Source organism: Cephus cinctus, unplaced genomic scaffold (assembly GCF_000341935.2).
Source record: "Cephus cinctus unplaced genomic scaffold, Ccin1 Ccin1_scaffold0315, whole genome shotgun sequence".
NCBI classification, from domain to species: Eukaryota; Metazoa; Arthropoda; class Insecta; order Hymenoptera; family Cephidae; genus Cephus; species Cephus cinctus.
The window spans coordinates 82,686-99,781 of record NW_014333017.1 but is presented as its reverse complement, the minus strand read 5'-3'; the positions used below and the strand labels follow the sequence as shown (position 1 = coordinate 99,781).

The 17,096-nt window shown below is 36.7% G+C and overlaps 2 protein-coding genes across 6 annotated transcripts; one reads left to right on the top strand and one right to left on the bottom strand.

The window, feature by feature from the left end:
* Positions 1-88: 88 nt before the first annotated feature.
* Positions 89-16,774, bottom strand: LOC107266447 (myogenesis-regulating glycosidase). Of its 5 annotated transcripts, XM_015736926.2 has the most exons (9): positions 14,234-16,774; positions 10,550-10,827; positions 9,869-10,408; positions 9,679-9,761; positions 7,535-7,728; positions 5,889-6,019; positions 4,260-4,478; positions 4,045-4,155; positions 89-2,243 (listed from the first exon to the last, which is right to left on the bottom strand). In XM_015736926.2, the coding sequence occupies exons 1-9, from the start codon at positions 14,279-14,281 to the stop codon at positions 341-343; spliced, it is 3,507 nt and encodes a 1,168-aa protein (XP_015592412.1). In that variant the 5' UTR covers positions 14,282-16,774; the 3' UTR covers positions 89-340. The 5 variants fall into 5 exon arrangements, with proteins under 5 accessions (XP_015592412.1, XP_015592413.1, XP_015592414.1 ...); XM_015736927.2 differs by lacking the exons at positions 7,535-7,728; positions 9,679-9,761; positions 9,869-10,408; positions 10,550-10,827; positions 14,234-16,774 and adding an exon at positions 6,896-7,485; XM_015736928.2 differs by lacking the exons at positions 7,535-7,728; positions 9,679-9,761; positions 9,869-10,408; positions 10,550-10,827; positions 14,234-16,774 and adding an exon at positions 6,230-6,867.
* LOC107266450 (nucleoside diphosphate kinase homolog 5) lies at positions 8,237-9,672 on the top strand. The gene is made up of 5 exons (XM_015736934.2): positions 8,237-8,603; positions 8,675-9,079; positions 9,134-9,272; positions 9,366-9,454; positions 9,519-9,672. Exons 1-5 carry the CDS (start codon positions 8,394-8,396, stop codon positions 9,627-9,629), a joined length of 954 nt encoding a protein of 317 aa, XP_015592420.1. The 5' UTR covers positions 8,237-8,393; the 3' UTR covers positions 9,630-9,672.
* Positions 16,775-17,096: the final 322 nt, after the last annotated feature.

Sequence of the window (17,096 nt, the reverse complement as noted above, 5' to 3'; positions counted from 1 at the left end):
ATCTTTTCCTCTTTTTCAACGTCACTAAGCACATTATTCGTATCTCGATATTGTTTTAGATGAAAGTAGGACGAACGGTTTAAAAAAATACTTTTTCGTTTCTTTATTAAAGTAATCGTTTGAAAATGGTTTGACCTTATATTACGTTATTAACTATTTTCATGACTTATCACTCAATACACTTACAAAGATTCACGTGTCAAATTTGATCTTTACTACAAAACCATTGTTCTTATCACGAGTCATTACAATTCTCACATTTCCCGATTTGGTTATATCGATCCCAAATTGTTCATTTCGCAAAAAAAAAAATATCCTTAAAAATTTAATTCTAAACAATCTAAAATCTCGTATTGTTGGGCATCTTTAAGAAATAAGCAACCTTGTCTTCGGCAACCCTGTAATTATGAATCCATCTGGAACCCTTTCTGAGACTTCCATCAATACCATCCCTCCAGGCACCAGCCGGAAGATAAACTTCTCTCTGTCTGCTCCCCGAGTAAAGTATCGGAGCGACAATGAGTTCCTCCCCTACAGAGAACTCGTCAACAACAACATGACAAGCAGGATCAGCCGGATCCAGCATCCACAACGGCCTGACAATAGGTAATCCTGAATCCAAACTCTCATTAGCGTACTTCTTCAATAGAGGAGTAACGATCTTTTGTCTGAGGGTAGTCAGTCTCTTGGCCATTTCCAGCACAGAGTCATCGGAATATTTGCTAGGCAAATGCGTGAATCTGATAACAGGTAGGAAAGTCGAGAGTTGAAGCCAGCGCACGTAGAGCTCCTTGTCAGGTAAGTTAACCTCATAATCATTATCAGGATTGTTATCGGACATAGGCAGAGCAACGTCACCCCCAACAGCACCAGGCATGATAAAGGGATATCCGATGATCCCATAGCTCAGTACAGTCGGTATGACAGTCTTGATGGCTTTCCAAGAGGACGGAAACGGCGGTAGCGAGACGAAAACCGGTGCCCTTGGTCTGGAAATGGCTCCGGACACACCGATCACCGGTACCGACCCCAGGATCGATTTTGTGAATACAGACTTGTAGTGATCCGGATTGGTCAGAGGCTGCTCGCACTTGTAATAATGAGGCATATCCTGTGCGTTTCCAAGATCAAGGTAAAAGGAGTCTATATGATAGGTCTTCAGCAGGTTCTCCAGTTTAGCTTGGAGCCAGGGCAGAGTCTTGTTGTTGGTTATGTCCAGGACCCCAGCACTGTTGCTCTGCTTGTATCTGGCCAACGCTGGAATTCTAGGATCACTTCCACGTTCAGATATAAGAAGTCTGTTGGCAACAGCCTCTTTGAAGTTTATAGACTCCGTGGAGATGAACGGCTGAATGGTGAGGACGATTCTGAAGCCTCTTCTGTGAAAGATGTTGATGGTCTCCTCCATCGTTGGGAAACGAGTCTCGTCAAGGACTAAGTCACCCGGACTGGGTTGCCATTCCTCGCTCAGAAGAACGTGACCTTGACGTAAAAATCCAAGAGCGATCACGTCCTCGGTATAATTGTAAATGGTTGCTTCGTTCGTTGGTGAGATCTGCCAGACGGGTTCTGACAGCAAGGAGTGAACTGCTGAATATTCATCCGGCTTCAAACCGTCCCAGAGCGACTTCTCCGCCATTAAAGAGTGAAGTGTCTTCATGTTGTCCGTTGCGCAAATCGTGTAATTCAGTTGGGGAAGCGGAGTCAAGTGATTGATGTATGCGAAAGCGTCGTACTTTGCTTGAAGGCAAAAGTCCTTTGTCCTGTTTGCATTTATCGACACGTACAATGGCGTCTGCGAGTCCACCAAGATGGTGGCGCCTTTGGAGTTCAGGAAATAGGGTTTCAGGACGTTGCCGAATGGATGCTTCCTTATGTCGCCGGTTATGAACGGACTCAAGTCCAGCCTTCCTTGTTCTAGGGGATAAGCCATGTTTTGAATTTGACCTGCGCCGTACCAGTGACCTCTCTTGGATGACCAATCGAAACAATCCATTGGATTGAAGTGTGGGCTCAAGCTCTGCCAGGCCACGTGGTAACAGTTCATGTCGTTTGATTGCGTATGCGCCAAGTACAACCTTGTCTGCTGAAGCCACTCCAGACATACTGAGTCTGATCGCTGATCATGCGTCAAACATGGAAACACTCCTGTGTCTGCTGGAATTCCTTCGCCTAGTTTACCAGCTATTATTTCTGCGCCTACATTGTTGTACACGTACATCATCCTTTCGTTTTTGTTGAACCTGTATGGGATTAATGGTAGTAGTCATTTTACGAAATTTTTTTTGTATGAAAAAAAATTTGTTTGGAAAATATACTGTAACGTAATTCTTTTAACTTATGACCCGACACCGATAGCAAAACATACGAGAACGAACTATCTTCGAGAACCAACCTACGTTACCTTCGGCCGTCCACCCGTCGTTCGTTCATCCGCAAGCCAGGCGGGCGCCAGCCAATTCTTTTTTCACCGGGAACTGACGAGCCGGTATAAACTGGGAGTTGGGTTCTTTTTTCCCCGGGAACTGACGAGCCGGTATAAACTGGGAGTTGGGATGGAACAGGCCCAACTCCACTAAGAACGAGAGCTCTGACGGAACCTATCAGACGAGGCGATAGCTTAACGGATCCTGTCGATTTTTGGGGACGCGTAAAATCGAGAAACGCAACCGTAGGAGCTGATCTTTGGGGTCGCGTGAAACGAAGAAAGAAATCTGCCACGTGACGAACCTCACTGCCAGGTTCTTCTTATCCGAGATTCCCGCAGCGCAACTCGCGAGACACGTCAAACGAGCACCCATACGTGTGTAGTACGTGTAGGCACAGGATCTCTGGTATAGATTGTAACGTAATTCTTTTAACTTACGACCCGACACCAATTAATAAATTGGGAGACTCACCGGAGCTGGTACAGCTAATCCGTGGAGGCCGTGAACTGCATCCCAAGGACACTCTGTTGGACACTGCACTAAAACACTGCACTACACCTCCGGAACAGTCACAGGAATTCATAGAATTGCCTGGATATCGCGAGAACAACGCGAGAACTGTACGAATCGAGAACTTGCTATACCGTAGCGAAACACGGCAAGAAAAACTATAAACAGACAGCACGGGAGCGCGGGGCAGCCCGTGACACCACGGTCGGTGCCCCGAGACAGACTGCTTTGACAAAATATCCAATTCCGAGAACTAATCATTCTGATTGGTCGAGAGCCTTTTAACCGATAACTCTTCTATCTCCTTCGAGTCGTCCCTTTAAACCAAATCGAGAGCGTCCCTTAGCGAATCGGTACGTAACTCCTGGAGATCCTCCACGGCCGCTTCCCAGGGCATCGGGCGACAGCTGGGCACCACGTCCTTAACTCGGGCAGGAGGTTCCTCTCCTGCCCTTAACCGTATCAAAACTACCTCCGCCCGCTCTACAGCCCTTTGCCCATCTCCAGCGGGGCGCCGATATCTCACCCGGGCTCCTGCCGGTCCGTGGAGACGTCTCCGTCGGGTCGTCTCCTCTGCCGGGCAACTCGGTACGTCGAGACTATCTGCCCACGGCAGATTCGAGCACCTCGACCTCAACTAAACAATAACGAAATCTTACGAGAGCCTTGACATAACTATACGAATCAATCCGAGAGCGTAGCTTCTGAACAGGGTGGCGACCCGAAGGAAACCAGGAATCGAGAACGTTATCTGTATCGGTAACCGGAGCCGCCTTGGGACCGTGATTCGAAAAATCACGTCACAATACATTTAAAAAAATATTTTTTGTTCTTTTTTGTTTGTTATTCATTTCCCTTACTTTTTTCTGTTATATCTTTCTGTAGCTGGTACTGAATTAATCTCCCTAATGTTTCAGACGAACGGACAAACCATAATCAAGTATATTAACCATTTCCTGAGACGACTATTATAGGGTCGTTGATATGATGATTGAATGATGGTCGTGGAAGTGGTTAGAAAAATTGTAAGTAGTACTAAGGGGATTTTTCAGAAAGAAAGTCATCGATAAGAAATGAAAGTAAAGTTCAGCTTTTCTTTTAATACCTGAATTTATCGAAGTATGCACGTTGTAGGACATGTTGAGTGTAATAGATGTGGGCAAAACCCACGAGAAATACAACGCAGAGAAACAATATTCCTACGAAGGCACGTATTCTGAAAAATAAATTACACAAGTCAGGATTAATGTAAACGAAGAAAAATTATAAAAATGAACACGACGATCGATTGATTGTGACGTCATTCACTTTATTTCGTACCTGTAATCAGCATTTTGCCTTTTCTTGCTACTGCGAAGTGCCTGCGGTATCGATAGTTGAAGTTTCTCTTTAAGCAAACTCGAGATGCTATTCACACTGGTTATTGTTGAATTAGGACTTTGTACGCCTGGAATTTCGATCCCGTTACCACCCAATTTTTGATTTGTCGTCGAAACAACGATTTTTCCTTTTCGCCTGGGCGGCGCCTGCAGTGGTACCCTGTGGAATGAAAAAAAAAATGATTCCAACTTTTCCCTCGTATGTCATAAACATTGATGAAAATAATTTAAAAAATGTATAAAACACGCAAATAATAAAAGCCTATAAAGAATAACGCAGTGATAATAGATTTTACAGAGGGAAGATAAATTTAAATTAACAATGTTAATCAATAAAAAAAAATTTCAAATCATATCTACCAATTATACATACCCCTGCAGTGCAATAGACTTTCTCACGTCATACATCGATATCATTTTTATATAAAATATGTTACGTAAAAGTTACTAATTTTTCTCGTTTGTCAAAATTACTCCATTACTATAATGAAAGCAACGCATAAATTAAAACAGTCGTTTAAAATTAATCTTGGTAAACAAAATTATTATTCGGTATATAACCATGACGGTATCGATCGATTTTTAAAGTCCAATATCGATTTTAAAATATTTCGATTTAAATGTCACTATAAAAGTACAATCCACGCCACTAGAACAGACTACACTGCCAACCGATCACCACGTATGGACTTGAAGTTCTTATAGCCATATTGTAGCCGTTTTCAATTGGCTGCACGACGCAGCCATATGTATGGGTCAAGTACGTAACGGGCGACAGTAGTACTTAATACATCGACGGCCATGGGAGTTGCGTGGTGATAAAAACAGAAGCTGTAGTGAATTTTTGACCAAGTTATTTGAATTTTTATCCGTCGGCACAAGTGGTCGTGAATTGAAAACGACACCTGCTATCAAGTGCTGTACGCAGAAGTGTCGTTTGTCAGTGTAGAGACGAGCGAGGAGAAGACACGTTACGATAACCTCAAAAACTGATCACATCAGGCGACGTTTATGATAGGAGTGTTGTCGAATATTCAGCCTGAACGCCACTGCAACGCAATTTAACTTAATTTGGTAAGTTTGTGTCAGTCAACATGCTGTACGCATTTCACTATTTCGTTGTACGTACTATGCCACTGATACTGATGATCAGACGTGTCTTTATCGTAGATGTTCGGTTCTTATTTTTATTTTTCATTGCTACCACGTGCTCGTTTCGGCACATATGAGAATATTTAGTTTTATGTTTCTTTTTTATGTTATCAGGAACTACGTCGTGGTTTATATTTAGACTTGATTTATATACAGTGGTCATTCCTATTTTTTAATGGAGATTCGTTGCATCGTTTTAAAAGTTGCGTAAAGTTTTAAAGTAATTTTTTAAGTATTTTTTTTTAAGTATTTTTTCCAACAGTTTTCACAAGATTTAATTATTACGGTCTGGGATACTTTTCTCGATTTTACGAATTATCCGTGAACGATAGTTATCAGTGAGTGACAATGTTTGGCAATAACGTATCCTTTGAAATTTTTGACTTTCTTTCTTTGCGTCTAACATTTAACTACGTACTTGGACATTTCTTCGTCATCACCTTCATCTTCGGTTTCCGAACCAAGAGGACTGCCGTTTGGCGAAGATCCGCTGTTACTGAACGTGGCGCTACTGTCGCTTTCAGTACGCGTAAATCTCGAAACAGTGTCCTATAATGTAATTTGCACTATTAAAATAAAGATGTAATTTAAGAAACACAAATTATACAATATTTATGTAATCCCAATGAATTATTGTCATTGTTATTAATTTGTTACTGGCTTCAATTAATTCGCGTACCACTGAGCCAACTACGTCAATTAATTTATCAAACACGTATCCAATGATAACTCATTCATTGATAACCTATTGACACTCACAAAAACAAATATAACAACCTTAACCAATACTTGTTTCTTCAATCCAGAGTAATTATCACTGTCGTCTTTCATCACGAAACGACTAATTAAAAAAATGGCAACGCGAACTCGTTATGTTAAAAAAAAAATAATATCCGTCCAAGAGTCTTGTCATATTTTTTTCAAAATTTCCCTGTAGCGACCTATCTTTATTAAAAAGTGCCTAAAACAATTTAACAAAAAATCATCGAACAGTATCGTGATTCCTGACAGTCCATTCTGCGCGACATGATAATAACAACTGGTCTGGCTGTCTGTTACGTAAAGAGAAACTCGCAACGTAAACGCAAGGGGCCGGAAAGTGAAGAGATACAACGCAGTACACGTTCGTATCAATTGAGCCAAGACCTTCAAATGAAATCCGGTTTTCGCGCGCTTACAAACGCCACATATGGACTTTTCAATGCATTAGACATACGTGTACGATAATACGGTTTATTACTGTCTGACAGTAAAAATAGTTGGCGCTTCAAAAATCATTTGCTCTTTTATTCATCACTGATAGTCACTGAACCATTTCGAGGTTAAGTATTGCTATACTAATTATATGCGATATTTTCGAATATTTTGCACAGCCAGTCATTTCTTGGTTCTATTATTATACTGGACGTTTCATAAATTACACACCTCGGCTATCGAACCCAGTCTACTTGTACCGGCTGACAAAGCTCTTTCCAACGAATAAATCGAACTGTATTTGTGATCCTTGTTATCTTTGTTATCTTTCTCCATTGTTACAACTAAAAAAATACTATTCAATAATCACAATGGTAATGATTCACTGTACAATTTTTGACTGTGACACATTGACGCGATTCGTTGTCATTCCACGTGCACTGACAGACTAAAATTTTGAATGATTGTCAAGAATAAAATTTTTGACAATTAATGGTTGTCAAGTCTTAATGTCAAATGTGTTGTCATGTTGTGTTTACTTTACTCGGTTCAATCGGATTCAAAATAAATTAACTCCTGTCACTGTAGTACGGTATTTTGAAATTTCATTTTATGGGTCAATATCATTGTATAGACGTATGACTGTATCCTTATCAATGTTATCATAACGAAGTTATTATTTTTTTTTTACAAAATTGTAAAAAAATAATTCATGTAAATATGACGACGTTAACGATGAAGATTTATGATAACTATATCGATCCACTAGATCGATACTTAATATACGTATCTATTTTTTATTGGCATTCATACCATCATGTAAGTAATGGTTATAATTATCATCATTATACTAATGACTTTTCGTTTCACCTGGTTCTTATCCACTCGTAGATCGTCCATGTCGTTGAGTTTGCTGGGCACAGAAATACTTGTCTTTCTGATATCGGAATTTCCAAATCCTGTTAATTTTTTGACTTCCGATGAATCTGATATTTTTTTATCCGACTCAAAGCTGACTATTGTAGCTGTACTTTGAGTCGATGTGGTTTGTTGATTATCTGTAACTATGAAAATAATTAATATGAAATATAAATATTTTTTGTAATTTTCTAATATCTTACAAATAGTCATAAGGGTATAGTCGTAGATGTGAAGATTTTTGGCAAGAGTCAATAGAGTTTGAAGCTTGTGCTAAGAATGATAACAATGTCAATCGAGGGATTAATTAAATAGCTACGATTAAAATTGTCTTTCGATTTTGTTTGTGAACTTTATTCAAATGTACATTTCGAAAATTGTATGCAGTGGAACAATATGGCGTTGTAATTAGAATTACAATGTTTAATGTTAGTAATAAAAAGAAGCTACGTAATTTTTTTTATTAATGTTGCGTCAATGACGGCAGAAGTATGTTAAGCATCTTTATCTTTTATCGTAAGGTACACTCTCAAAGAAAAACATAGAAAAATTATGAGGGAGCCGCCAAAGGTATTGAGAAGATCAAAGGTTACGCCTTTTCGGTATTTGTTATGCTGTTTGAAGTTGGTTGGCGAATTTGAATTTGGGTAAAAAAATTTAATTTTGATACGAGAAAACAGTTGAATAGTGTTTTTTTTTATAACCTAGGAAATTAGGTCATTCTGATTTTCTTGATGGTGTATTATGGAAATGTTGTATTTGCGATATAGGACAAGATTTTGAATTGATAATTTTATTTTGAAAATTTATAATGTGCGACTGCGCCGGACAAGATGAAAAAGATGCCGTGGAAGCTGTGACGTTATTTGAAAAATGTCCGGGCAGTGTTAACGATAGGGGGAATTTAATGGAAAATTGGAAAACTGCCAAAATCGATGACAGCGATACTGATCGTTTTTTGTGTTACGATGAAATCAAAAAAACCGAAAGTTCTGTATGCTCCAGCGATTCTACGAGAACGGTATGAATATTTTTGATTTAAAAAAAAAAAGAAAAATTCGGAGAATTAATATCGTTTTTTTAAAAGAATAGTACAAATTTATAAATTCTTGGGAATCACGAAATTTTGTAAATGACGAACAAGAGGAACCGGTATATCAACCTGTACCGTGTGGTCCCTGTTTATCTGAGAGTGATGAAGAATTCGAGGAAGAACAAGAACCGGATATCGAGTACACTCTTGCCATCATTAAACCGGAAGCCGTGGAATGCCGGAAGGAAATCGAAAATCGAATTTTGGAAGAGGGTTTTCAAATTCTTCAAACTCGATGGCTGCTATTGGCCCCTGAACAGGCATCAGAATTTTATTCGGATAATTATGGAGAGACTTATTTTCCCCATCTTGTGGCTTATATGGCTTCCGGTTCAATAATCGTTTTCGTTTTGGCGAAACAACAGGCCATTCAGGATTGGCGAATGCTTATGGGACCCACGAAGGTAAAGTCATTCTTATTGGTGATTTACATAATTTTTTTGAAAATATTTTTTTAGGTCACGGAAGCTCGTTTTTATTTTCCTGATAGCATTCGAGCGAAATTTGGAAGACGTGGTGAAGATTTTAAAAATGCTGTTCACGGCAGTGCTAATCGAGAAATGGCTGAGAGAGAAATTCACTTTTTCTTTCCAGATTGCACGTTTCTTTCTTTTTTTTTTTTTCATTTTCAATATTATTTTTACGCGTATATTTAATAATTAAAATTTTTCCTTATCCCTCAATTTTTAGTTGTCACTGAGCCATTAATGAGAGGCGAAGTCGCAGTCGATTATTTATTGGAAGTCGTCAATAAAGTCTTGATGGAAGGACTCACTACGGTAAATTTCACTAGTTTTTGTATATCGTTAAAAAATTTTAATAATCATTGCCTTGTTAAATCAGTGTTGCCAAACGAAACCACCAGATCCAATCTTATGGCTGGCACATTGGCTAATTTTGAATAATCCAAACAAACCAAAACTTCCTGAGCATTTGGCTATTCCCCGCATGTAAAGTAATTTGAATAAAATATTTTTAGAAATATAAAAATTTATTTTCTTACCACTTTTATTTGCGCTCTTTATACTGCCTTGAGGTGAATTTCGTATTAGTCTTCTTTGCGTGGCTGTTTGCCGTGGAGTATACCTAAATTATAAAAAGTTCAATATCAAAATTATCAAATACATCAAACTCAAGTGCAGATATATTTTACCCAAATTAAATAATGGATAATTACAAATTTTCAAAATTACCTAGATTGCACAAGTTTTTCGACAATCGATGTCAATGTTCCCTTATCATCGAATAATACATTCAGTTTGGCTTCAGGCGATTTATTATTTTCTTCCAAAGTTGAATCCACTTTGTCCTCATCGGTTTTTGGTACGTTTTTCAAATTTTCACCGTGTCCCTCGATCACAGTTTTATCCAAATTCAATCCCTTTTTCGAATCCTCACAAGCAATATCTGTATCCTTAAAAACGTCATCGGTCCTTTCCAACACCGAATCGTTACCATTTATCAAAATTTTCGATGAAGACCCAACAGCTGATACAATCTTCGACTCACTCTCTAATTTATTCTCATTTTCAAAATGCACCCTCACCAGACCATTGTTCACCACACCAGGATCGCCATTTTGTAAATTTCCTGATATCTCATTATTACTATCAACACCATCAAAATTATCCTGGGACTCTTTTTTCACTTTCTCCTTTGATTTATTCGTTCGGGGAGGTTTCACAGGAAGATCCAAAGTTGTCGAACTCAAAGTGTCATTCGTGGAGTTCCGACTGATAAGAGAATTATAATAAACGATAATACAACTGTTTTATTATACTTACATTATACGAGTATACATATATAGGTATACAAGGTACGATTAATTTTTTTTTTCAAAATATTTCATCGATATCCAATCAATAAAAAATCACCTTTGAGGTCTGTACCAAGGATCCGGCCATTCAAGAGTATTCCTCGAAAAAGAATCCTGTGACCTGGATGCTTCAAGCCCACCGGATGAGCTTGTACCTGGTTTGTACCAAGGCGACGGTATCTTCACAAGGCCTGCGGGCGCTGGCCAACTTTTGGCTTCCGGTTCCGGTTCCGTAGAAAGAATTGCAAGCGACACCCCTCGTCTCTGCGCTAGACCAACCGGATTAACACTGGCTACTTTCACGTCCCAAGGATCAAGAATGGACAGCAGGACTTTCTGTGAATGAGAATGGCGATGATCTGAATGACGCTCAGCTCCATAAAGTGGATACAAGTCATTAAGTCTCGTTAGCTGGTACAGTCCCTATGAAGTATTTCAAGCAGTAACCTACTGGACATGGTACCACATCACTGCTCTCATTGCTGAGGACATTCAAATTGATAAATGTCATTTTTGATTTTTTCATCAGGCAGTGATTTTAAAAAATAATAATTTTCAACTATTCTATTTCACCTGGTTCATCTACTTTCTATATTTCCTATTGAGTTACCTCAGTTCATTAAAAATTAATTATTCGAATTTTTCTATTTTAATGAATTTCCAAACATTTCAATTCCTCATTTCACTCTTGCATAATTCACTGTGTATTTCAATGTTAATTACCCATTATTTTTCCTCAATTCTCGTGTCTCTCCCATGTACGGACGAGCGAGTGAAATATATTACAGAATTGACCCACTTTTTGGTATTTAATTTGAAAAATAAAATTCAACTTGATTCACGTTGTCTAGCCGGTACAGTCCGTACTAAATATAACTGCAGTCAACAGCAAATATTACATTAAAATAAGCGGCTGCATTCTAAATATAATGGCGTATCGTGTACATATAGAAATATTCGAAAATTTTGATAAACTGCTTGAACTCTGTACTATGAACCGATATACATATACAGGGTGATTCATAAGTAGTTACATATACGAGTATCGCTTAGCTTGAACAATGACCAAACTTAATGACCGATGAAAATATATTTTCTTATAATTTTAACCTTTTTATTTTGTAATTAGTTCCTGCTCAATCGCCTTGAATCATTTACCAATTGCCATAGTCATCGCTCAAGTCGTCCCATATCCTAATAAATAATTTTCTATGAATCATGCTTTTATACACATTCAACTAATTTGATGTATCTGGGCAGAGAACGTTATGTCTTACAATGTCTTATGTTGGTATAATTTATGTTATCGATAACATTTCTACGTGATAGTTATCAGGGTGATCGTCTGGGTTTATAATTTTATTTTAACATTTATATTTATTTACCTAGGACTTTATGTAACTGGTTGTTAAATTCTCGTTCGCTTCAAGGACTTCAATTTGTTAAATTTTACAAATGAGATTTCGAATGCGCAGTATCATTACTCGACGTAAATACTATCAAAACAATCGACGTCCTATTCTTACGTAAAAGGGGATTCCCGGTTGTGCGTGATCGCTGGAACAATAATTGTATCGGTTCGGACAGCAATAACAAAATAAATAACTGGTGAGCGGGAAATATGAAAGATTTAAAAAATAAATCAATTTTTTTTGTTATGTAGACAGTTATCAATTTTGTATTTACGTATGTCTATAAATGGTCAATTAATTATATAAGTATATTTTTTCGCGTAACCTTTTTTCTAATTCGAATACAACAATTGATAACGTTTATCGTTATCACGAGTGTGCCAAGAAAAGGCGTGGGGAAGTATAGTAAATTTTTGCAATCTTAATATGCAGATTAGAAAGTGCAATTTTTTGTTTGACCGTTAATAATTATCGTGACTTTACGCCGATAAGAGTTATTGCAAACCGTTACTACGTAATAGTGCGAGACAGAAAAAAATCTTGAAAATTCTCTGACTCAACCGGCAAAAATACCTTTTTGACAAATATATTTTTATGGACGATCGTATTATCGTCGGATAATAAATATAGTGATAAAGGTATTCGACGTCGATGAGGCTTATCAGTCGTTAATAGGCCCAAAAATATCATAAAAAAGTCATGTTACAGTCTAACATCGAACATATTGACGTCGATTGACAGCTGGACCGAGAATTGACTTTCAATATCAAAATCATAATTTAATTAGCTCAAAATTTTTCAAAAAAATTTCCAAATTTTTATTCGAAACCAATGACGTTTCTGAATTTTTGGATTTTTGTCTATTTTCATGTCTTTTTCCTTTAATCTGGATGACCGTGTCATCTCGTTTGAGAATTCTGTAATGGAGTTGTAAAATAATACTGGAAAGATTTTCCTGGTCAGAATTTATCTCGTGCTGTAACGATGGCGTCATCAATGACGTTTGATGACTCTACCTGATGACGTAATTTTTGGTTATTCCCAGTTGAATTTTATTTAGCATTTTTTTTTTATTTTTCAAAAATCATTTAACCTGTGTGACTCGTAAATCATCGAATGACAAAATCATTTTGTCACTTGACACTTGACGATTGTCATTCAATTCTGTAGACAAGGAATGCATAATGATCATTACCATACAAAAATCAATGTACTCCAATTTAACAAAACAAAAATGACTACACAAAGAATCTCATCAACGAATTCATTTGTTGTCGTCGCGAGGACAAATTTTGTTCGCTTTGTAATTCTTGTAAATTTCAATAACAAAGTGTAAATAGTTGAAAAGTGGGGGGGATGGATCAGGAAACCAATAGAAATTGCCACGTGTCAAGAATATTTGTCTCATTGTAATGACGTTCTACATACATTACCTAAGAATGCGTAGAAAACAATAGGGCAAGAGATTTTTTTCCGTGGTTTCGTTGAGAAAGAAAATAACAAGTTGAAAAAAAAATTTAGATGAAAGAAAAGGAAGAAAAAATGTTTAAATACTGGCTGCTCATGGAAAAGAATAAAGTTGACGGGTGACCTCGAATATTAAAATTAAAGAAAATCCAAGACGAGCGAATTTTATATATTTTTATAGCGAGCATCACGAGTCTCGTGATCAGATTAAGTCCTTGTCGATTGCGACAATGACGGATCGGTAGATCAAAATGGATCAATGATAACAGCCAGTTACAGATAAACCTAATGACAAAAATTTATCCAATACTTTCTCCCGTGTGCGAAAAGCTTTGATTTTTATTTTTATTCGAACGAAAAAAAAAAATATATTTTTGATTCTCACGATATTTGGATAAAAATTTTTATTTTATTTTTCTTTCCCCTAATCTCGATTAAAACTAATCACAGTACAGATATACGTGTTTCGAATACCGAGTGTTTTTATACGGTCGCTCGTTACTTTGAAAAAGAAAAGAACGAGTCTGTAGTAATAATGAAATTTTAACAACCGATAAAAACCAACGACTCTTACTACTTGTACAGGGTGTCCTGATAATAGTGTCAACCAGACGATTAAATGTTACATAATGATAGCTACAAAGTGGGTTGGTTAATTTGATATAAAAGCATTTCGTTTCGAAGTCAAATTTTTACATCACAGTCCAGCCAAGATTTGAGTACGGCTGAAATGAATGTTAAAAAAATTTGCTCTGATCTAAGCAACATTATAAAATTTCAGAGTTCCTTATTTCTCATAATAAAAGCTAATCTAATTGTTGAATAATTAAATTAATTAAATTTACGAAAAAAAAAAGTTTTACCTTGTCTTTCTCCTTTGGCCTTTTCCTCTTTCGCTGTTTTCGATCCATATCTGTCTCAAGTCAAGAGTCCCTTTCACAAAATCAACCAACAACAGTCATATCGCACATTTCTTATCACGGAAATAAAATTTAAAAAAAACCAGTCTAAAAGTCTGTTTCCAAAAAAAATTTTTCTCAAAGAACGACCATCACCGTAAGACAGGTGTTCCTGAACTGATCTAAACTTCTCATAGAAGCAGAGCGATATCTTTCCAAGCAAGACTGCCTGCTTCCCTTCCCCTGCCCGATACGATTCTCTTGTCTTCTATTTTTTTTTTCAACGTCTCATATAACTTTTTGGATAAATCCAAAAATTTTACTACAGCATACGCGTCGTTGCGCGAATTGATTTATCGTTCAAGAATTTATTCTTTTGCTTCGCTTGACTCTTTTCTTTGATATAAATAAAATTTTCTTTTTTCTTTAGAATCTCATTACTATCTTCGGTAGCGTGAATCGCCAAGAATGGCTTTGTCAAGTTCCGTTACCTTTTATTCGTCAACTACTTTTTTTCTTTCTTTTCTTTTTTTTTTCTTTAAAATAATATCCACGTCACGAGGTGACGATAACTCTAATGAAGAATACGCCAAGAGGGTGGATCACCTTCGAGAGGTTCTAATTGACCTGAACTGATTATCAGCTTCTCTCTTAAGCACAGACCTCAAAGTCTCTTCAGAATCTCTCTTTCCTCCTCCAATTTTATTATTTCTTCTTTGCTTCCTTTCCGCAAAGTTCATTCGATATTTTCTTAATCTGATATCTCTTTACAATATATATCTATATATATATGCACACACATACCGATATCACATACGCTTCAAACATTCAACCTTCAATCTCGAAGCATTAACAAATCATAGAGAAACAAAATTTCTGCCGTCTCCCTATATATTTAATCTTCGAAAGTCGTAACCTTACGACACTTTTGAAAAAAGCACACACTGGTCTTAAAAAAATTTAAAAAAAAAAAGCGTCAACCACTCATAGAGATTTTTCAAAAATCACATTCACCAGTCAAAATTATTTATTTTCACTTTTTTCCCTACTCGCGTTCTGTAACCGGGCAGTCTTAATGAAAATTCAAAAATTTTTTTAAAATTTCATAACTTTTTGGAAATTAGATAAAGGCGTAAGTTCTCATCGGACAGGTGCTCGTGAACTGATGTTGGATTTTCTTGGTCATACGCTATACATACATATGGGCAACCACTTAGCGATATCTTCTCCTCTCTCGCAAGTCACAGCGCCAGTAGTCGCATATGAGTACATATGGGTATATATGTATCTTTATTATGTATCAAATGCCCAGACCAAGTATTATACAAACTGATATGGTCTGATAGAATATAAGTGTCCCATTGATGAATTTGTGTATCGCCGTATGATTACTGATGATTTGACATATATATGTATATATATATACACGCATAGTTTATTGGATACTAAAATTCATATATATTTATAAACATACACGAATCGTCAAGATGTTCCATACGTGATCTGGTAAAGCATATTTGAGTTTATGTACGTAGCTTAGGATATCTCTAAGTAAGATAGGCCCTCATCTGTTTCTGTTGCCCGGACTAATTCGCTCTTCTTGAAATCTATGACGCGATTCCCAAATGGCTCTCTTAACTTTCCAGCAGCGTGTAAATTAAATAATTTTCGTAACTCATATTTTAGTGAGATAAATTTTTAAAAATTTCCATTCTCAAAATTACTCGAGTTCTCGATTAATATACTTTTTTTTAATCCTTCGTATTCGGTTATCGATTCTCTCGAGTTGTGTGACTGTTGTCTCTGTTGCGTAATATTTAATGATAAATTAGACAAAAATTTTCTACCGAACTGATACTTTCTTGTCTCTGTATGTCTTATACTATGTGACGTAAAGATTGGGAATTTTGTAAAGAAAAAAAAAAAGTTCTCGATCATCGGTATTTATAAAATTGACATTAAGCATTGAAAACAGAACGATGATTTTAATGAGTTTTTTTTCTCCTAAAATCCATATAGTAATAACGAGTTTTTTAAACAAAAACAAATTTCCTTATTCCTTGCAGATTCTTTTGTTCGTTTAGACACGCGATTCACGTCCATCGATGTTATGACCGCGATATCTCATTTTTCGTGTTTTCAAAGTATCCTTAAAAAAAAGATTACTAAAACAAAAATATTGTTACCGCGTTAATCCATTGGATAAAAAAAATTTCAATTTTCCCCTATTTTCACGAAATACAAAATTCGTCAAAATTTTTCTCGACGTTCATCGGCACTAAATAAAAATGTCCCAAAAAAATAATTCCAAAAGTACCAAGCACGTCGGAGCACCGTCGTACGTGAAAATACACAAATTCGCGAATAAAGAAATGGCGAAAAGTAAAAAGAAATAGAAGAGTGGAGGAGATAGAGATTGAAAAAGAAAAACATTATGCACTCTCGCCATGCGACTGATAATGATGACGCGGTACTGATAACGTATAATTTCTCTTCTTTTGTATTTCTACCCCCTCCCCCACTCCCCACTCCCGACAACTATATATACGGTTGTTCACAAAAAAACGTTCCGCCTCTGTACTTTTCATTTCTACGATAAAATCACCTTCGGCTGATACGTTTTTATCGAACGACCCTATATATAGGTAATAATTGAAAGAGTTTATATACGGATAGCCAAGTGACGTCGTATATCAATAAATAACAAAGCAACCTGACGATTTATTAATTGCATCTATTATATATTTCCATACGCGTTCATCCAATGATAATTTTAATTTTATACAAAGATAAAGTGACAGCAGCCTGAAAATTTAAATGCAATGTG